Source organism: Erinaceus europaeus, unplaced genomic scaffold (genome assembly GCF_950295315.1).
Source record: "Erinaceus europaeus unplaced genomic scaffold, mEriEur2.1 scaffold_574, whole genome shotgun sequence".
Lineage (NCBI taxonomy): Eukaryota > Metazoa > Chordata > Mammalia > Eulipotyphla > Erinaceidae > Erinaceus > Erinaceus europaeus.
Genome location: NW_026647399.1, coordinates 33,596 through 52,388, shown reverse-complemented (window position 1 = coordinate 52,388; position 18,793 = coordinate 33,596). Strand labels below are relative to the sequence as shown.

Sequence of the window (18,793 nt, the reverse complement as noted above, 5' to 3'; positions counted from 1 at the left end):
TTTGATTCATCTTGAAAACAAGCCTGTTCCAATTTTCTTCTGCCTATCATAATACTTGATGATGATGAAGGTGAAGGTAAACCCACAGAAGGCCACCCTGAAGACAGTGCTGCTGAGGAAATGAAAAGACAGAGCAAAACATCGTCATGTTCAAAGGAGCCAGAGGACACATGACATTGTAAATCAATATTAAATCACTAATAAAAGTCTACAAAGGAAAAAAATGAAAAGAAACTTGTGCTAGAGCAGAGCCACTGTGATTTTCAGCATCACGGCACAATGTCTAGTGGGCTGAGTGAGAAGCATTTTGCTAACAGGAGAACCACCACCACACATCCTGAGAATCAAATGGTTTCAGACACTAGGCACATCTGTGATACAAATTTGCTAAATTGGGGGTGGGGCGGGTTAAGTGCACATGGTGCAAAGTGAAAGGGCTGGTGTGCGGTGAAGCAGGTCTGCAGCTGTCTGTCTTTCTCTCCCCCTGTCTTCCCCATCTCTCTCCATTTCTCTCTGTCCTATCCAGCAACAACTATGACAACAATAACAACTACAACAAGCACAACAAAGGCAACAAAATGGGAAAAATGGCCTCCAGGAGCAGTGGACTCGTAGTGCAGGCACTGAGCCCCAGCAATAACCCTGGAGGCAAAAAAAAAAAAGTAAAAAAAAATTGCTAAATATGTGCTACTGTCATTTTATTTTCTATGGATTATAGTCTCCCTTTCTCTCTAAATTCTGCAGAAAAACAAAGCCTACAGTCTCTCTGCTTTGGCTACTGAAGGGCTCCATTACTTGCATAGAGGCAGTTGAGCTGACGCTATACATCTTACCTAATACTATGCTATTCTATCACTCGAAAGACAAGCATGTGGGGCCCAGCGGTGGCGCATCTGGTTAAGTGAACACACTACAGTGCACAAGGACCTGGGTTCAAACCCCTGGTCCCTACCTGCAGGGGGAAGCTTCACAAGTGCTGAAGTAGAGCTGCAGGTGTCTCTCTGCCCCTATCTAATTAATCAATCAATCAATCTATCTCCCCCTCCTCTCTCAATTTCTCTCTGTCTCTAATAACAAGTAAAATTAAATTAAAATAAAATAAAAGGAAACAAGTGTGTCAGTACACATGTCCAGCTTTGGGGCAAAGAACAGCATTTTGTTATGAACATCTATATTTGTATTAAGAAAGGGTCCATCAGGTACCAAGGAGAGAAGTTCCATTTCCCTAGCGGCATCCCCCGGCTCTGCCGCCTCAGAAGGGATATTGAAATGGGCGAGCAGGACTTGCAGCTGAGGCATCAGATCCTTTGTCTCTGTTGTATGCTGGGGCAAAACGAAGGTGACTTCTGTTCTCATGGGGCCTGAAGAGAAAAAAGTCCAAAATTAAGAGTATTAAGATGAATACACACCCCTCAAGGGAGAAGACAAAGACTCCTTTAAGAGTCCTAGAGGCAGGAACTCTTCTTATTTATTCTTAAATTTTTATTTTACTTTTATTTTTTTATTTAATTTTTAATTTTTTAAAAATCTTTATTTATTGGATAAGGACAGCCAGAAATCAAGAGGGAAGGGGGTGATAGAGAGGGAGAGAGACAGAGAGACACCTGCAGCCCTGCTTCACCACTTGCAAAGCTTTCCCCCTGCAGGTGGAGACTGGGAACATGAACCTGGGTCCTTGAGCATAGCAATACATGCGCTTAACCAGGTGTGCCACCACCCGGCCCCCTTACTTTTACTTTTTGTCAGTTATTGGACTACATCATTCTGGATGACTTCTTCAGATATAGAGAGACATACAGCGAGAAAGACACACCAGTACACCACATGCAGTGGGGTCAGCCAGGTTCAACCTGAGTCACATGCATGACAGAAAAGGTGCACAATTCAAATGAGTTATTATTATTATTGTTGTTGTTGTTATTTGTAGGGAAATTGTGAGGATGTAGTTGAGCTTGGCAGGGCTTGACTTGAGGGGACATCCATCCTGTCAGTCTCTCTCGCTCTACTAAGAGGTCAAGTGAGGAGGGACACAACCCCCCCAAGGTTTGCCTCGTCTTATCAGACTCCCCGCCTCACAAAATACCCTGCATTCCTGATACTATGGCCTGCTCCCTTATTATCTGCATAATTATTGCTTTGCCTGAAAGATCCCCACCCATTCCATTCCTTTGATCTATCTTCTTTCTACCCTCAGACCCTCCCTGCCTGCAGGGTATTATTCATCCTATCAGTTAAAACCTTAGCAATGGTTGCTAAGGAAGTTCCTACCTTTCCTGGCCCCTTTTGCCATTCTCCGCCCCTTTCCAAACCATGTCAAGCCATTCCCGTCTCTGACTTGCCACTTCTGGGTCTGACTCTTAAAAGCCTGGGCTCTCTGATCAATAAAGAATTGAATCGCCTCGCCACCACCAGCTCTGTTCCTGGGTCATCTCTCTCACGTCGCTGAGTGAGTAGCAGCCCAGGCTGGCTCCAGTTGCGTTCTCTCCAACCCAGAGAGTATACACCTGAGAAGAGGCACCCCCATGCTAGCCCGGCAATTATTATTATTTTATTATTATTATTTTTTGCCTCCACGGTTATTGCTGGGGCTCAGTGACAGCGCTATGAATCCACTGCTCCTGGTGGCAATTTCTTCCCATTTTATTGTCTAGGACAGAGAGAAATTGAAAGGGGAGGGGAAGACAGAGAGGGAGGGAGAGAGAAAGACACCCACAGACCTGCTTCACCGCTTGTGAAATGACCTCCCTGCAGGTGGGGAGTGGGGATTCCTTGCATGGGTCCTTGTGCTTAGCATTCCATGCACTTCAGCAGGTATACCACCACCCAGCCCCCAACAGATGAGCTATTTTGAAGGCAGGGATCTCCTTTGATGTGAAGGTTCAGTCTGCTATTTAGGCCCTGCTTCCTCAGCCTCAGTTTACAGATCATCCCTCACCCTCTCAGACCTAACTGACACATCCTTGATGTGGGCTTCCCTGAGGGAGGTAGCGAGGGCTCTCCCCACTCAGCTTCTCCAGCAGCAGGAACCCAAGAGACCCCTTGCAGAGTGACTTAGAGGAGAAAGAGCTGTCTATCATCCTCCCTTCCTTACAAATATTGCAAAGAATGATTTTTAAAAATATTTATTTATTATTTTTGTTGCTGTTGCCCTTGTTATTTTATTGTTGTAGTTATTATTGTTGTTATTGATGTCATCATTGTTGGATAGGACAGAGAGAGGAGGGGAAGACAGAGACGGGGAGAGAAAGATAGACACCTGCAGACCTGCTTCACCACTTGTGAAGCAACTCCCCTGCAGGTGGGGAACCAGGGGCTCGAACCGGGATCCTTACACCGGTCCTTGCACTTTGCACCATGTGCGCTTAACCCACTGCGCTACAGCCCGACTCCCAGCAAAGACTGATTTGTAAATTAAATGACACATCAGAAAAGTGAGAGACTTCGCCGCCTTTCACTTGAATCATTCCTACTCATCTTGAAGGAACCAGCTGAGACCCCCTCCCCTCCAACCATCATTTTGAAATGTCCCAGAGCTGGGCTTCTGCCTTTTCATGTACACCATGCACACACTCCAAGCAAACACCTGACCAGAGTCCAAGAAGTGAGGGGTCGAGTCAATCCCAGAGGGCCTCTTGAAGGCCATAGACAAAAGCCACCCGTAGCCCAGTTCTCACAGAAATTTCCAGTTCAGGAGCAACTGGGAATGATGTTGCTTGGACAAAGGATAAGAGAGATCAAGATCGGCCTTGGGAACCTGCCAATCTCAGTCCTGAGAGGCTAAATCCGGAGCTGCGTGTGTAGTCCTAGATGACCACAGGAAGGGCAGCTAGTCTAGTCTATTGACTCACACAAAGAAAGTCCTCTCAGTCGTGTAAATACTGAAATCTGAAAGTGACTTAAATTGTTAACCTGAAAGATTCAGTCTGGAGATGAGTCAATCCGGGTCCTAGGAGAGCTCAATCCTTGGAACTTCAAGCTTATTGCTTTTTTTTTTTTTTTTGTCTCTGTCTCCTAATTTTCTTGTTACAAAGATGGGGATAGGGGCCAGGTGGTGGCACACCTGGTTGAGTGCACGTGTTACAGTGCACAAAGACCCGGGTTCAAGACCCTGGTCCCCACCTGCAGGGGGAAAGCGTCACAAGTGGTGAAGCAGTGTGCAGGCATCTCTCTGTCTCTCTGTCTCTCTATCCCTCCCCTCTCTATTTCTCTCTATCTCTATCCAATAATAAAAATATAAAAACAAATTAAAATAATAAAATAAAATTTAAAATGGGAATAATAATAATGTGTAAGAGAAGTACTTGTCGCTTTTTTTTCTTTTCTTTTTAAAGACTTTTTTATTTTATTTTAACCAGAGCACTGATCAGCTCTGGCTGATGGTAGTGTGGGGGAATTGAACCTGGAACTTCAGAACCTCAGGATGAGAGTCTCTCTGCATAACTATTATGCTATATATCTCCTGCCCTGTTGCTTTTTCTTTTTTTCCAACAGAGTGTTAAATTAATACTATTTATCAAGAAGATACAATTTTTAGGGCTAGGTTGCTAGTGCAACTGTCATGCACAGGACTTGGACGCAAAGAGTCTTGGGTTTTAGCCCCAGACCAATAGCCAGAGCTAAGCAGTGTGTGTGTGGGGGGAGGGGGCGTGCAGGGAGGGTCACTAAGGGGAAATTGGGGATTTAGGTCCTAAGCAGAAAATGGTGATGGAGGGGAAATGCACTGTCTTGGGAAAAGGCAGAAATATATCCTCATAACAACAATCCTGCAAATCAACATTTCCTCAAAAAAAGTGAATCTGAAGTTAGAGAGAGAGAGAGAGAATGGAACTTTCTGATGTATAAAAAACTTTCAAGGGAGCCAGGTGGTGGTGCACCTGGTTGAGCTTACATGTTACATGTTACAATATACAAGGACCCAGGTTCGAGCCCCTAGTCCCCACCTGCAGGGGGAAAGCTTTACAAGTGGTGGAGCAGGGCTGCAGGTGTCTCTCTGTCTCTCTCCCTTTATCGTTCCCTTCTCTCTCAATTTCTCTCTGTCTCTATCCAATAAATAAATAAATATACAACAAAATGCTAACTAGGACCAGGCAGTGGCATATCTGGTTGACTGGCACATATTGCCAAGTGCAAGGACCCAGGTTCAAGTCCCCAGTCCCCACCTGTAGGGGAAAAGTTTCACAACTGGTGAAGCAGTGCTGTGGGTGTATGTGTCTCTCTCTCTTCATCTCTATTTTCCCCTTTCCCTCTCAATTTCTTTCTGTCTCTATTCAAAAGTCAATAAATGTAATATTTAAAATAATTAAATAAATTCCAAGCAAGATTGTGTGACAAGAAAGCACAGATGAAAAAATTTTAAAAATCACAATAGTCTTCACACTGTCCTGAGAGAGAGAAAGAACATTCATTTCTTACCTGAACTGCTGGTTTCCTTAGATATTCGAGATGCAGAGCCCTGGACGTCAGAGATGCCACCGACACAGACCTTCTCATTTTCCTGACCGGCCTCAAGGGCTTCGTTGACAGCTGCACTCAGGACTTTGGAGATGGGTAAGTACTGGAGGGCCTACAGAAGGACACAACCAAGAAGCCACACCACACAGTTCTCACAGAAGTTCACGGGTCAGAAGCAGCTGTTTGCTTTGACAGAGGAGGAGGAGGAGTGAGGTGGAAACTGAGCTTGGGAGCCTCCCTCCCCAGTCACTAGAGGCCGAATGTGGAGCCTGAGGACTTTGTGTTGGCTCCAATTTCAAGCTGGCCTTGACCTTGATGTGGATCTGTATTACCAAACATCTATAAGGATGGAGGACTTGGATTGGGTAGCTGACTCCAGGGATGGTGTTGTCATCCGCTGAGGTGAGGAGTGGTGGAGTAACTGGAGCTTGGCAGTGGCACACTGGGTAGAGCACATACATTAACATGCAAAAGGACCCAGGTTCAAGCCCTGGTTCCCACTTACGGGGGAAGCTTCACGAGTGGTGAAGCCGTGTTGCAGGTGTATCTCTTTCTCCTTCTCTGTGCCCCCTAACCTTTCAATTTATCTTTATTTTATAAAATAAGGGGGGTGGGAGGCAGGGAGAGGAAAAAATGGACTCTGGGAGTAGCGCAGGATTCATAGTGTAGGCACTGCGCCCCCTGGTGGCAAATAGACAAACACAACAAGGAAGGGAACAAGGAGAAGAAACATCTTACTAAAATGGAGATAAAATTCTGTCTTGTCATCTTCAATGAAACAAATCCAATTACAAAGAAGACTAAGGCAAGTATAAACCTATGGGACTACATCAAATTAAAAAGCTTCTGCACAGTAAAAGAAACCACCACTAAAACAAAGGGAATGGGAGAAGATTTTCACATGCCATATATCAGACAAGAGTTTAATAACCAAAATATATAAAGAGCTTGCCAAACTCAACAACAAGAAAACAAATAACCCCATCCAAAAATGGGAAGAGGACATGGACAGAACATTCACCACAGAAGAGATCCAAAAGGCCAAGAAACACATGAAAAAATGCTCCAAGTCTCTGATTGTCAGAGAAATGCAAATAAAGACAACAACGAGATACCACTTCACTCCTGTGAGAATGTCAGACATCAGAAAAGGTAACAGCAACAAATGCTGGAGAGGGTGTGGGGTCAAAGGAACCCTCCTGCACTGCTGGTGGGAATGTAAATTGGTCCAACCCCTGTGGAGAACAGTCTGGAGAACTCTCAGAAGGCTGGAAATGGTTCGAGCCCCCGGCTCCCCACCTGCAGGGGAGTCACTTCACAGGCGGTGAAGCAGGTCTGCAGGTGTCTGTCTTTCTCTCCCCCTCTCTGTCTTCCTCTCCTCTCTCCATTTCTCTCTGTCCTATTCAACAACAACAACATCAATAACAACAACAATAACTACAACAACAGTAAAAAAACAACAAAGGCAACAAAAGGGAAAATAGCGCAGCAGATGGAGCCAAGAGCAAGGACCGGAGTTAAGGATCCCGGTTCGAGCCCCTGGCTCCCCACCTGCAGGTGAGTCACTTCACAGGTGGTGAGGAGGTCTGCGGGTATCTATCTTTCTCTCCCCCTCTCTGTCTTCCCCTCCTCTCTCCATTTCTCAACAACGACAACATCAATAACAATAACAACAATAACTACAATAAAACAACAGGGGCAACAAAAGGGAGTAAATAAGTAAATATTTAAAAAGAATAGACAGAATGAATATAAGAGTATAATGGCACTATCTTTGAGACAGTTCAATGAAGTAATTTTGAAAGGGAGAAAGAAAGGAGTTTCAAAGGAAAAACAAAAACCTAGGGGTTAAGGGTAGACAGCATAATGGTTATGCAAAGAGACTCTCATACCTGAGGCTCCCAAGAACCAGGTTCAATTCCCCCACACCACCATAAACCAGAGCTGAGCCGTGCTCTGGTAAAAAAAAAATAAAATAAAAATCTAGCGACCTATTATTTTCCTGTCATGTGTAGGGTAAGAAGGATCCAGAAACTGAGAGTTCAAGGAAGACAGGTCTGCGGAAGCTGTGCTGATTGCCTTGGGAGGGCTCCGTGTTATCCCCGAACGCTGCACACACCTGCAGGTAGTGGTGAATCATCTTGAGTGAGTGCAGGTGACACACGAGCCATTTTGTGTAAATAGTCAGATCTTGCTGCGTCACTAAGTTTGGAGGGTTGCTTTTTCCCACAAGGAAGTTCTCCCGAGCCGTAGACAACCTTTCGGCTCTCTGAAGGGCGTCGTCATACTCCTGCAGGACGTAGGCGATTTGCTTCTGTTTGGAGAGACGCAAAGCAGACCCTGGTTATTTCGATGCCTCATTCTCTCCAGTTACTTGTTTCCAAGCACAGAGAACAGGTTAATGTTGTCTGAGGACCAAGTAAAGGGATGCTGGAATTTAAAAATTCTTCCATATTCTCAATTTTGCAAATGTGTGTCCTTCTGCCAACAACAGTGATGATGTTCTTACAGCCGTGAAGGCGAGAGACCCCAGTGTGTCTGTGTGGTGACTGGTGTCTGTCTGCTTCTTACCATTTCACCTACAGCAGAGGAGTCCAGATCTAGGGGACAATGCATTTTCTCTCTGACAAGTCTTCCTTCAAACCATATTCTTAAAGATAAGTTTAATTCAGCGGAGAAGCAATTACAGAAGCCAGACCTTCCACCTTTTGCATCCCATAGTGATCCTGGGTTCATGCTCCCAGAGGGATAAAGAACAGGGACGCTTTCAAGGGAGGGGAGGGGATGGGATACAGAGTTCTGGTGACAGGAACTGTGTGGAATTACACCCCCTCTTATCCTATGGTCTTGTCGATATTTTTTATTTACTTTTATAAATACATTTAAGAAGTAAGTGTATTATTTCCTGCTGTGGGTGCATCCATTATTCCCTTTACTATCTTCAGCTGTGACATAAATCTTTTTAAAAAAAAAAAAACTGTTAGCAGGATTTAAATTTGTGTGACCATTATAGAAAACAGTATAAAAATTCCTCCAAAAATTAAAAGTAGAGCTCCCATACACTCTAATAATCCCACTGCTGGGTATAGATTCAAAGGAAGTGAGATCGTTATCTCAAAGAAATGTCTACATTTCCATGTTCACCGCAGCAAGTATTCACAATAGTTAAGGCATGAAGACAAAATAAGAGTCTGTTGTTGGATAAATGAATAACAGTATAATCTTATATACAACACACATATATAACACATCTTTACTCACAATACTTCAAGCATCTGATTATCAAAACTTTCAATTGTAGTAGTCCCTCACCTACACACAATACGCCATGTGTATGTTTGCATGTGCACATGTGCAATAGAATATTACCCAACCAAGAGAAAGATGGAAATTCTGCCAGTGTAACAACATGCATAAACCTTGGAAGACACACTCAGTGAAATAAGCCAGGAACAGAGAGATCGGTACTATATGAGCTCTTGTTCTCACGTGTAGAGAATCTAAAGAATAATTGAATTGTTTCTCTGAGTCAGAGAAATAGGACTTTCATATGAGAAGTCCCCAGTTCAGTCCTGGCACCACCAATAGCCAGAGCTGAGTGGTGCTGGAATTTTTTTTTTTAAATGAAGTAACAGAAGCAGAGAGTAGGATGGTGGTTACAGGGGGTTGAGGTAAGAGAGTGGGGAGGTTTTGGTGAAAGGGTGACGATTCTGCACTTCTGCAGGTACAGTGACTACAGGTAACAGAGTGAACTAACCAGCCTATTCGCTACTTTCATTCATTGGGAAAAACACAGTTTTTTTTTTTTTTTCCGCCCCTGTGGATTTCTTACCTTGTAAAGAGGATAAAGTTGTTCCATGATCTTACTGTTCTGGCAAAACCTCTTCCATCTAAGCATGTGTAAATATTTACTCTGGGCCAGCTGGGCAGTTCTCTCTGTATAGTGCTTTAACAACAGTCATTAACACTTAGAATAGAAATATAACAGACAGGCTGGATTAAGCTTTAACAGTAACAGCAGAAAAATCTATTGGGGCCAGGCAGTGGCCCACCTGATTCGGTGCGCACATTACAATGCACAAGAACCTGGGCTCAGACCCTCAGTCCCCACCTGCAGGGGGAAAGCTTTGCGAGTGGCGAAGCAGGGCTGCAGGTGTCTCTCTGTCTCTCTCCCTCTCTATCACCCCCTTCCATCTCGATTTCTGGCTGTTTCTATCTAACAAATAAATAACGATAGTAAAAAATAGCAAAGCCTTAGTAACTTATGGAACAATATGATGGGATTTAGCATCTGTGGAATTGGAGTCTCAAAAATAAAAGCTGAAGATAGAAAATATATTTGCCCCTGCACTACCATAAGCAAGAGCTGATCAGTGTTCTAGAAAAAATTAATTAAGTTGGCGCTAGCGCAGCGGGTTAAGTGCACATGACATGAAGCGCAAGGACCAGTGTAAGGATCCCCACTTGAGCCCCTGGCTCCCCACCTGCAGGGGAGTCGCTTCACAAGCGGTGAAGCAGATCTGCAGGTGTCTATCTTTCTCTCCCCCTCTCTGTCTTCCCCTCCTCTCTCCATTTCCTCTGTCCTATCCAACAACAACGACATCAATAACAACAACAATAAAAAATAACAAGGGCAACAAAAGGGAAAATAAATATAAAGAAAAATTTTTTTAAATATTATAATAATAAAAATAAAACATATTGAAGAAACAATCACTGAAATTTTTAAAAACATTTTAAATATTGTCTTTATTTATTTGTTAGCTAGAGGCAGTCAGAAATTGAGAGGGAAGGGAGTGATAGAAAGGGAGAGAGACAGAGACACCCACAGCTCTGCTTTACCACTCATGAAGCTTTCTCCCTGCAGGTAGGGACCAGGGGCTTGAACCTGGGTCCTTGCGCATTATAGCATATGCACTCACCCAGGTATGCCACAACCAGTACCACAACCACCAACATTTTTAAAAGATGAATTAGAATGATAACACCATAGTCCACCCAACATTTCAACCAGCTCTTTGCAAGAGAACAAGAAGTAAAGCTCATCAAGGAATGTCATAATCAAACAACATAAAACCATTAAGAGAACATCTTAAAAGCAACTAGCAAACAAAACAGCACTTCGTATCAGGAAATGGAAATGATTCAAGCCAGAAGATAACGGAGCAACATCTTTAAAGTGATAAAAGCGATGGGACCGGAAGCAGCTCAGTAATACAACGTAAGCCTTGCATGGGTGAGACCCTGTTGTCAATCCCCACGACACAGTAATGAAAGAAAAAGACACCCCCACCTTCCAGGAGCAGTGTTGTAGGTGTCTCTCCTTCTCTCTGTCTCACTTCCTCATCTCTACTTTTCTGTCTCTATCTCTCAAGTTCTGTAAAAAAAAAAAAAAAAGTCACTGGAATTTGTGGAGTAGGAGCTGTACAGACATCAAGCCCCAATAGTAACATCTGGTGACAAAAGGAAGTGAAGAAGGAAAGACGGATGGAAGAAAGGGAGGAAGGAAGAAAAGAAGGGAGAGGGGGAGGACAGGCAGAGAGTAGAACATAATAAAAAGCTGAGTGGTACTTTGGTTTCTCTGTGATAAAAAAGTAAAGGCCTGGTGAAATAGCTCACTTGGATAATGTGTTACTTTGTCATGTTCATAACCTAGGCTCAAAGAAGCTTCAGTTCTCTCTCTCTCTCATTTAATACACAAGAGTAATTATTTAATTTTTCAGAAACCATTATTCTATAAATCTATATTAAACAAAAGTATCTTTTAAGCTAAAGACAACATAAAGACTTTTCATTTTATTATTATTACTATTTTACAAAAACAAAGATTGAGAGTATGTGTGGCTGGCAGATCTGCAGTATGAGGAATATTGAAGTAAGGTCTTTAGTCAGAAGATAAATACCACATGGGAGCTTAGACTACAGCAAGACCGCTCTATCTTTGCACTGCTGACATCTGGAGTCAGACAATTCTATCCTCTATCCTCTGCCTTGCAGGGAACTGAGCAGCACCCTTGGCCTCTAGATCTCCCTCCCTAAACTGTGGTCAGATGTCTCCAAACATCACTAAACGCCCACTTCCACCCTCTGATATACACTGATATACACACACAACAACAACAACAAAAATGTCAAGAATGATAAGGAAAGAGAATTCTAGAAGAAGAATTTTCTCCTTTTAAGATGTTCTCTTAATGGTTTAAATGCTATTTGGTGAAGACAACAGTTTGATTTGTAAATAAAATTCCAACATATGTTGTTACCTGGCGATTAGTTTATTGGCTGAGTGGTTACTAATGAAGCAGTCTGCATGCATGGTGCAGACATAACTTGTAAAACAAAAGGAAAGAATAAAGCGGGTGTTTTGTTTTGTTTTGTTTTGTTGTGTTGCTTCTCTAAGGAAGTACTGATTTACCAGCTTGCTGCTCCATGGATGTGATTTCTCATATTTCTGTGATCGTAGCTACACACCACTCCCATCACCAACCCAGGCCTTCCTCCACCCTGGTACATGAGGGAAGCGATGCAGGAACACAAAGGATTTCTGAAATCAAAACAATACTGGCCCCAGGGCTGGGATGGGAAGTGGAGCACTGTTGATCGGACACAGAACAATGCATGAGGACCCAGATTGAGCCCCCCAGTCCCCACCCGAGGGACGGGGCGCGACGGGGCGGGGAAGCTTCACCAGCAGTGAAGCAGGGCTGCAGGTGGTGCTGTCTTTCTCTCTCCCTCTCTACATCCCCTTCTCTCTCAATTTCTCTGTCTCTTGCCACTAAATAAATACGTAAGTAAATAATCCCTCCAGGGTTACTGCTGGGCTCGGTGCCTGCACCATGCATCCACCGCTCCTGGAGGCCATTTTTTTCCCCCTTTCGTTGCCCTTGTTGTTGTAGCCTCGTTGTGGTTATTATTATTGCCACTGTTGATGTTGTTCGTTGTTGGATAGGACAGAGAGAAATGAAGAGAGGAGGGGAAGACAGAGAGGGGGAGAGAAAGGCAGACACCTGCAGACCTGCTTCACCGCCTGTGAAGCGACTCCCCTGCAGGTGGGGAGCCAGGGGCTCGAACCGAGATTCTTACGCCAGTCCTTGGGCTTTGCGCCACCTGCGCTTAATCCACTGCGCCACCACCCGACCCCCTAAATAAAATTATTTTAAAAATAAAATTTTAAAAGAAAAACAAAACAAAACCCAAGCCTGAGAGATAGTGAGGTAGATAAAGTACTGAACTCTCCAGCACGAGGTCTGAGTTCGATTCTCAACATAGCAGGCGTCAGAGTGGTGTTCTGGGTTTTCTCTCTCCTGCTCCTCCTATCTCTCTCAGTAATAAACAAAGCTTTAAAATTAAAGAGAAATAGTAGCTGTTATTAAAAAGAAATCCAAACAATAAATGTTTACTATAGAAAATTTCGAAAATATCTCAAAGTAAAAAGGCAGGAATCCTGAGTCTAAAGACAACGTTGTCGCTACTATTTTGCTCTATGTTCTTCAAGTGATTTTCCTTTTCTTTTCTTCTTTCTGGATAGAGACAGAGAGAAATTGAGAAGGGTAGGGGAGCTAGAGAGGGAGAGAGACAGAGAGACTCCTGCAGCCCTGCTCCACCACTCATGAAAGTGAGGACCAGGGGCTTGAACCCCAGTCCTTGCGCACTGTAATGTGAGCACTTAACCAGGTGCGCCACCGCCTGGCCCCTTCAAATGATTTTCCTACACAGGATGTAAGTGTTATTTACTATAGTACACAGTTAACTAATATTATGTAAAAAGAACAATTCCTTAAACTAAGATTGTTTACTGGCAAAAAAAAAAGCTTATCTGCTTTTCCTAATAGTTTTATTTATTTATTTTTGTATTTTAATCAGTGATGTACAAGATTATAAGATATTAGGGGTTTAATTCTACACCACTTCCTCCACCAGAGCTCTGGGCCTTCCCCCTCCCCAAAGAGAACCACCACAGTTCTCTCAAGGTCTTAGATACGTGTTGAATCTATCTATCTATCATCTATCTATTTATATGTATAGCAATTTCACGTTTCAATTCTCTACATTTTCATATGTTTTCGATATTCAGGCAATTCTAGTATTCTCTCTTTGGCTACAATGATGCAGTAGTGGTCTGTAAGCAAAATCTTTCTTCTTGTAAGAGAGGTTTCCAGAAATATTTTCCCTAGGTCAGCTTTTTTTGAGGACCGAGTCTATTAAGGACTGATTCTCTATTACCTAATAAATACCAGCACAGAGAGCAATTTGGGGTGAACTGTTAGGAGACTGTAACCAAACGGAACTGTAGCATGGATCGTAACAGAGCAGCATACCCTACCCAGGTTCTGCAAACTACAGATGGAGAGGGCATTCAGCCTTGCTAGGGGCTACACCAGAAAGACACATTCGGCCATCTGTTTTTCACCTCGCCAGATGGCCCTTACCTGCAGCAGAAGCAAAGGTAGATTTTCAGGGCTGTACTCTCTTCTTAGGCAGCTCTCTAGCTCCCTCTGTAGGACATCTGCCTGAACAACAAGGGGCTTTGACTCAGCCACCTGAGCACCCAGCAACAGAGCAGACACAGGGATAAAGACAGTAACTCATCAGTGTTTATGACAGGCAGTGACATACTATTAATGTATATACAGTTTCAATGTAGCACATGATGTCATTGTACTGAAATTTCCAAATAACTTTAAAATTTTTTTAAAAATTATCTTTATGTGGCCGGCTGGTAGAGCACCTGGTTGAGCGCACGTTACAGTGCGTAAGGACCTAGGTTCGAGCCCGCAGTCCCCACCTGCAGGGAGAAAGCTTTGCAAGTGATGAAGCAGTGCTGCAGGTGTCTCTCTGTCTCTCACCCTCTCTATCCCTCCCTTCCCTCTCGATTTCTGTCTCTATCCAATAAATACATAAATAAAAAATTTTAAATTATTTTTATTTATTTATTGGATAGAGACAGCCAGAAATCAAGAGGGATGGGGGAGACTGAGAGGGAGATAGAGAGAGAGAGACACCTGCAGCCCTGCCTCACATGCAAAGCTTTCCCCTTGTAGGTGGGGACCAGGACTCGAACCTGGGTCCTTGCACATGCTAACATGTATGCTCAAGGAGGTGTGCCACCACCCAGTCCCCCAAATGACAACTGTTCATATCACAAATCAGGCAATTCTAGAATCTAAAACATTAAAAAAAAAAAAAACACCAGGGGCTGGGAGCAGCACTACAGAGATAATATGATGGCCATGCAAAAATACTTTCATGCCTGAAGCACCAAAATCCCAAGTTCAATCCCCAGTCCCACCATAAGCCTGAGCTGAACAGTTCCCTGATTAAAAATAATAATAATAAAGATAATAAATAAAATAAAAAATCAGGGCCTGAGGAGGTGATTCAGTCAGTACACTGGAAAAATACCTAAAGATCTGAACCCGGACTGGTAAGATAGCTCACCAGGCAGGGTGCCTGCCTCGCGAGCATAAAGTTCTGGGCTGGATCCCTGGAGCCTCCTGAGAGCAATATGCACAAGACAAGTCACGACCCCATGGGTGGCATCAGCATCAGCGCTCTGTGACGATCTCCAAGGAAGCTGTGGCCTGCTCAGACTAAGCAGGTGTGTGAGGTGTGTATTCAGCTATTCTGTCCTTAGAAACGCTGTCGGTAATGTCAGATGTTTGCTTGCAGGAATAAGTTCTTCCAGCTAAAAATGTTTCCAATACATTACTCAGAATTGAACGGAGTGTTGTATTGACATGACCCACTCACCTGTAAGGTCTTCTTTAGGGTCAGTTCCCTTTCTCTTCTGAAGTAAGCAATGTCCTTTGGTATTCGAACAGAGCTGCAGAAAGCATTAGTCAACAAAAACTATCATTACAGAAGATGAAGCTGACAAGGTGATACCTCCGTGACCCTTTACAACTGCTTGCTTCTTAAAAAAAAATCCTATTATACTGTATCTATTTGTCTTGAAATCTCTTAACTATGACTTTCTTTGGGCCAAATTGCTTCTACTTCAGATTTACTTTTTTTTTTTTTTTTTGCCTCCAGGGTTACTACTGGGGCTCTGTGCTCTGCGGCTACAGACAGACTATGACCCACATAGTCAACAACTGCTACCTCTCCAGGTTCAAAGGAGGTCTCGAAACTTTACATCAGGCTCAACCTGACGCTGTTGACTGGCTACGGAAGAAGGGCAAATGCTAGAAGAAGAAGTGCCTGCACCACGAATCCACTGCTCCTGGATGCCATTTTTCCCATTTTGTTGTTGTTGTTATTGCTGTTGTTGTTGTTGTTGGATAGGACAGAGAGAAATCAAGAGAGAAGTGGGGGGAGAGAAAGAGAGACACTTGCAGATCTGCTTCACTGCTTGTAAAGTGAGCCCCGCAGGTGGGAAGCCAGGGGCTCGAACCAGGATCCTTGTGCTGGTCCTTTTGCTTTGCACCATGTGTGCTTTACCTGGTGCGCTACTGCCCAGCCCCCGGATTTACTGGTTTTTTTTTAATTGTTGGTATTATCTTTATTTATTTATTAGATAGAGACAGCCAGAAATCAAGAGGAAAGGGGGTGATAGACACGGAGAAAGAGAAAAATCTGCAAAACTGCTTCACCACTCACAAAGCTTTCTCCCTACAGGTGGGGACCGGGGGCTCAGGCCTGGGTCCTTGCACACTGTCATATGTGTGTCCAACCAGGTGCGCCACCACCCAGCCCCCAGACGTACTCTCTATTCTAACTCCAGAATATGAAGAGAGGCATGGTGGTAAGGATTCCTATTTCCCACCCCATTTCCTCCAGTACCCTGGTCCCTACAAAGTGCCGTGTTTATCAGACCTCTGTTCCGCTCACTGACACATAAACCAGTACCCTGTTATTGAAATGAAGTGTCATTATTTGTCTGTTCTTTTTTAAAAGAAATTAAAAAGTTTTAAATCCTTTGTTCTTGCTCAACTTCCTGGAGGTGAAAATAATCTGAAAAGGAAATACATTTGGGGGAAAAAAATAACCAGACATTATGCACCCCTTGGAAAACCATAGCAGAGCTGCTGGCTTAAGTATCCTTGTCACAAGGGAGTTGTTTGCGCCATGGGCTCTGACACAAGCAGGTGCATAGTAAGAGCACTTTCTGATTTTCTTGGGTTGGACTACATATCTTGACAAAGCTAGAATATAAGAAAGCACCACAGACAGCTTCCACATCTGAGCTTAAGGCAACACCAGCTGTTTGTGTGAAAAGAGAGGATGGGACTGAGAGAGACTGGTGTGAGAGCGTGGGTTACAGCCTCAAGACTAGGCCTTTGGGCGGTAGCGCAGCAGGTTAAGCGCAGGTGGTGGTGCAAAGCGCAAGGACTGGCATAAGGATCCCGGTTCGAGCCCCTGGCTCCCCACCTGCAGGGGAGTCGCTTCACAAGCGGTGAAGCAGGTCTGCAGGTGTCTTTCTCTTCCCCTCTCTGTCTTCCCCTCTTCTCTCCATTTCTCTCTGTCCTATCCAACAACAATGACAACAATAATAACCACAACAATAAAACAACAAGGGCAACAAAAGGGAATAAATAAATAAAATAAATATTTAAAAATAAAAAGACTAGGCTTTCACACCGCAACTATTTACCTGTATCTTCCAGCTGCTCCCAGGAGAGACCCTTGTCCTTCTATCTCGGATTTCAGCTCAGCCAGCTGCACAGCCAGTTCTTTTTCCAGCAACTGGACCCTTTCTGTGGATGCAAGCTGATAGATCTTATCCATGGTTTGCACTTGGAATGAGTGCTTTCCTGTTCCTAGGCAAAAAAGAACATAAAGTCGAGGCTGATTCTCACCGTGCCCGTTCCCTAGTGTGGGTGGCTTTGTCAAACACTACTGAAGAAATTATGTCAACTTTGGTGGTGGTGGTGGGGGTGTGTGTGAGGGGGTGCTGTTGTAGTCTGAAGACTATTATTGTGTATGATTTCATGGCCATATATTAAACGGTAGAGAAAGCACAGGTTAGAATTTCTGTTCACAACCAGATGTCCAACGTCAGATGAGTGGCTTTGAAAAGTGTACTGTGTAAACACACAACAAAATATTACTTAGCTATTAAAAATGGTGGGGTTTTGGAAGAAAATCATACTTTTGCATTTGACTGGATTTCCTTAATTTTGAATCTTTATATTGACACCCTGCCTTTGCCATCAAGTGAAATAGTGGATCCTATAGCCGCTGCCCCCACCCACCACCATAGTTCATAACCTATAAAACTCAACATGATGATGTGCTAAGTATTGAGTGTCATGGTGTCAAGACTCTGATCACCAGCATAAATCGACTATCTGACTCAGAACTATGGGCTCTGTGAGCAGACGGCGTAGATCATGGCTTCTGCTGTCCTCACTTGTACTACAAAGGTAGAGGCGACGTCACTTTATGGCCACGTTACAAAGATTTAAAGCATTTAATTTTTCCTTTTTTTTTTTTTTTGCCTCCAGGGTTATCGCTGAAGCCCGATGCCAGCACTACAAATCCACTGCTCCTGGCGGCCATTTTTCCATTTTATTGGACAGGACAGAGAAATTGAGAGAGGAGGGGGAAACAAGGAGAGAGACAGGGAGACATTTGCAGATCTGCTTCCCTGCTACCCGACCCCCCACCCGCAGATGGGGAGGGGCTCGAACCTGGATTCTAGCGTGGGTCCTTGCACACCATGCCACATGCGCTTAACTGGGTGCACCACCACCCAGCCCCAGCATTTAATCTTTCCTTTCTGCTTTTGACGTCCCTAGATTTTTTCAGAGATTTTTTTTTTTTTTTTTTTTGGTCTCTCTCTCTGTGTCTCTGCTCATCTGCTCATATTTCAACAAATATCTAAGCTGTGGAGACGGTTTGTGGACAGGCTTCCTTTGGGAGCCTTTTCTTTTTTTTTTAAATTTTAATAAATATTCAAACTGGAAATGAGCCAGGGTATTCGGTCTAGGTTACGAACCTGAGTAATCAATCTGTTCCATTCGACACACTGCCGGAGCTCTGCAGAATTCGTTCTTGTTTCCCTCAGCAAAAGTTAAAGCGTTGTTATGAAAAATATTTGCCACTTGGCAGTGTCCTTTCAAGTTATGCAAACAGTTAAACAGCTGCACTAACAGCTGCATTCCACCCTGAAGAAACAAACGGGCTGGTTCTTCTCCCAGAGGCCAGCCATCTTGCGTCCCTTTCCTGACCAGCTTCCACACTTCACAGCTTAGAAATGAGAAAGTTTAATCCTGTGCCGCATGACTAGCTGCGCACTCAAGGACAGTACTAGCAAAATTAACGTGAGGAGAAGTCAGTCTTTGACAACTGTCTGTGGAAGGGGTCCAGCTCCCAGGAACCCAGGCTGAGCACCATGGCC

At 43.9% G+C, this 18,793-nt stretch overlaps 1 protein-coding gene across 1 annotated transcript in view; it reads right to left on the bottom strand.

Annotated features, from left to right (window-relative positions):
* LOC132536327 (putative uncharacterized protein C6orf183) overlaps nt 1-18,581 on the bottom strand; it is a gene marked incomplete at its 3' end in the record, with an annotated part of 43,874 nt that extends 25,293 nt beyond the window's left edge. Inside the window, exons 1-8 of the mRNA XM_060183974.1 lie at nt 18,392-18,581; nt 17,045-17,210; nt 15,202-15,274; nt 13,881-13,991; nt 9,284-9,397; nt 7,571-7,765; nt 5,413-5,563; nt 1,204-1,361 (exon numbers count right to left, since the gene is read on the bottom strand). Coding sequence (XP_060039957.1) covers nt 1,204-1,361; nt 5,413-5,563; nt 7,571-7,765; nt 9,284-9,397; nt 13,881-13,991; nt 15,202-15,274; nt 17,045-17,210; nt 18,392-18,554 — 1,131 coding nt within the window. The remainder of the gene's footprint in view (nt 1-1,203; nt 1,362-5,412; nt 5,564-7,570; nt 7,766-9,283; nt 9,398-13,880; nt 13,992-15,201; nt 15,275-17,044; nt 17,211-18,391) is intronic.
* Between the last annotated feature and the right edge of the window lie 212 nt (nt 18,582-18,793).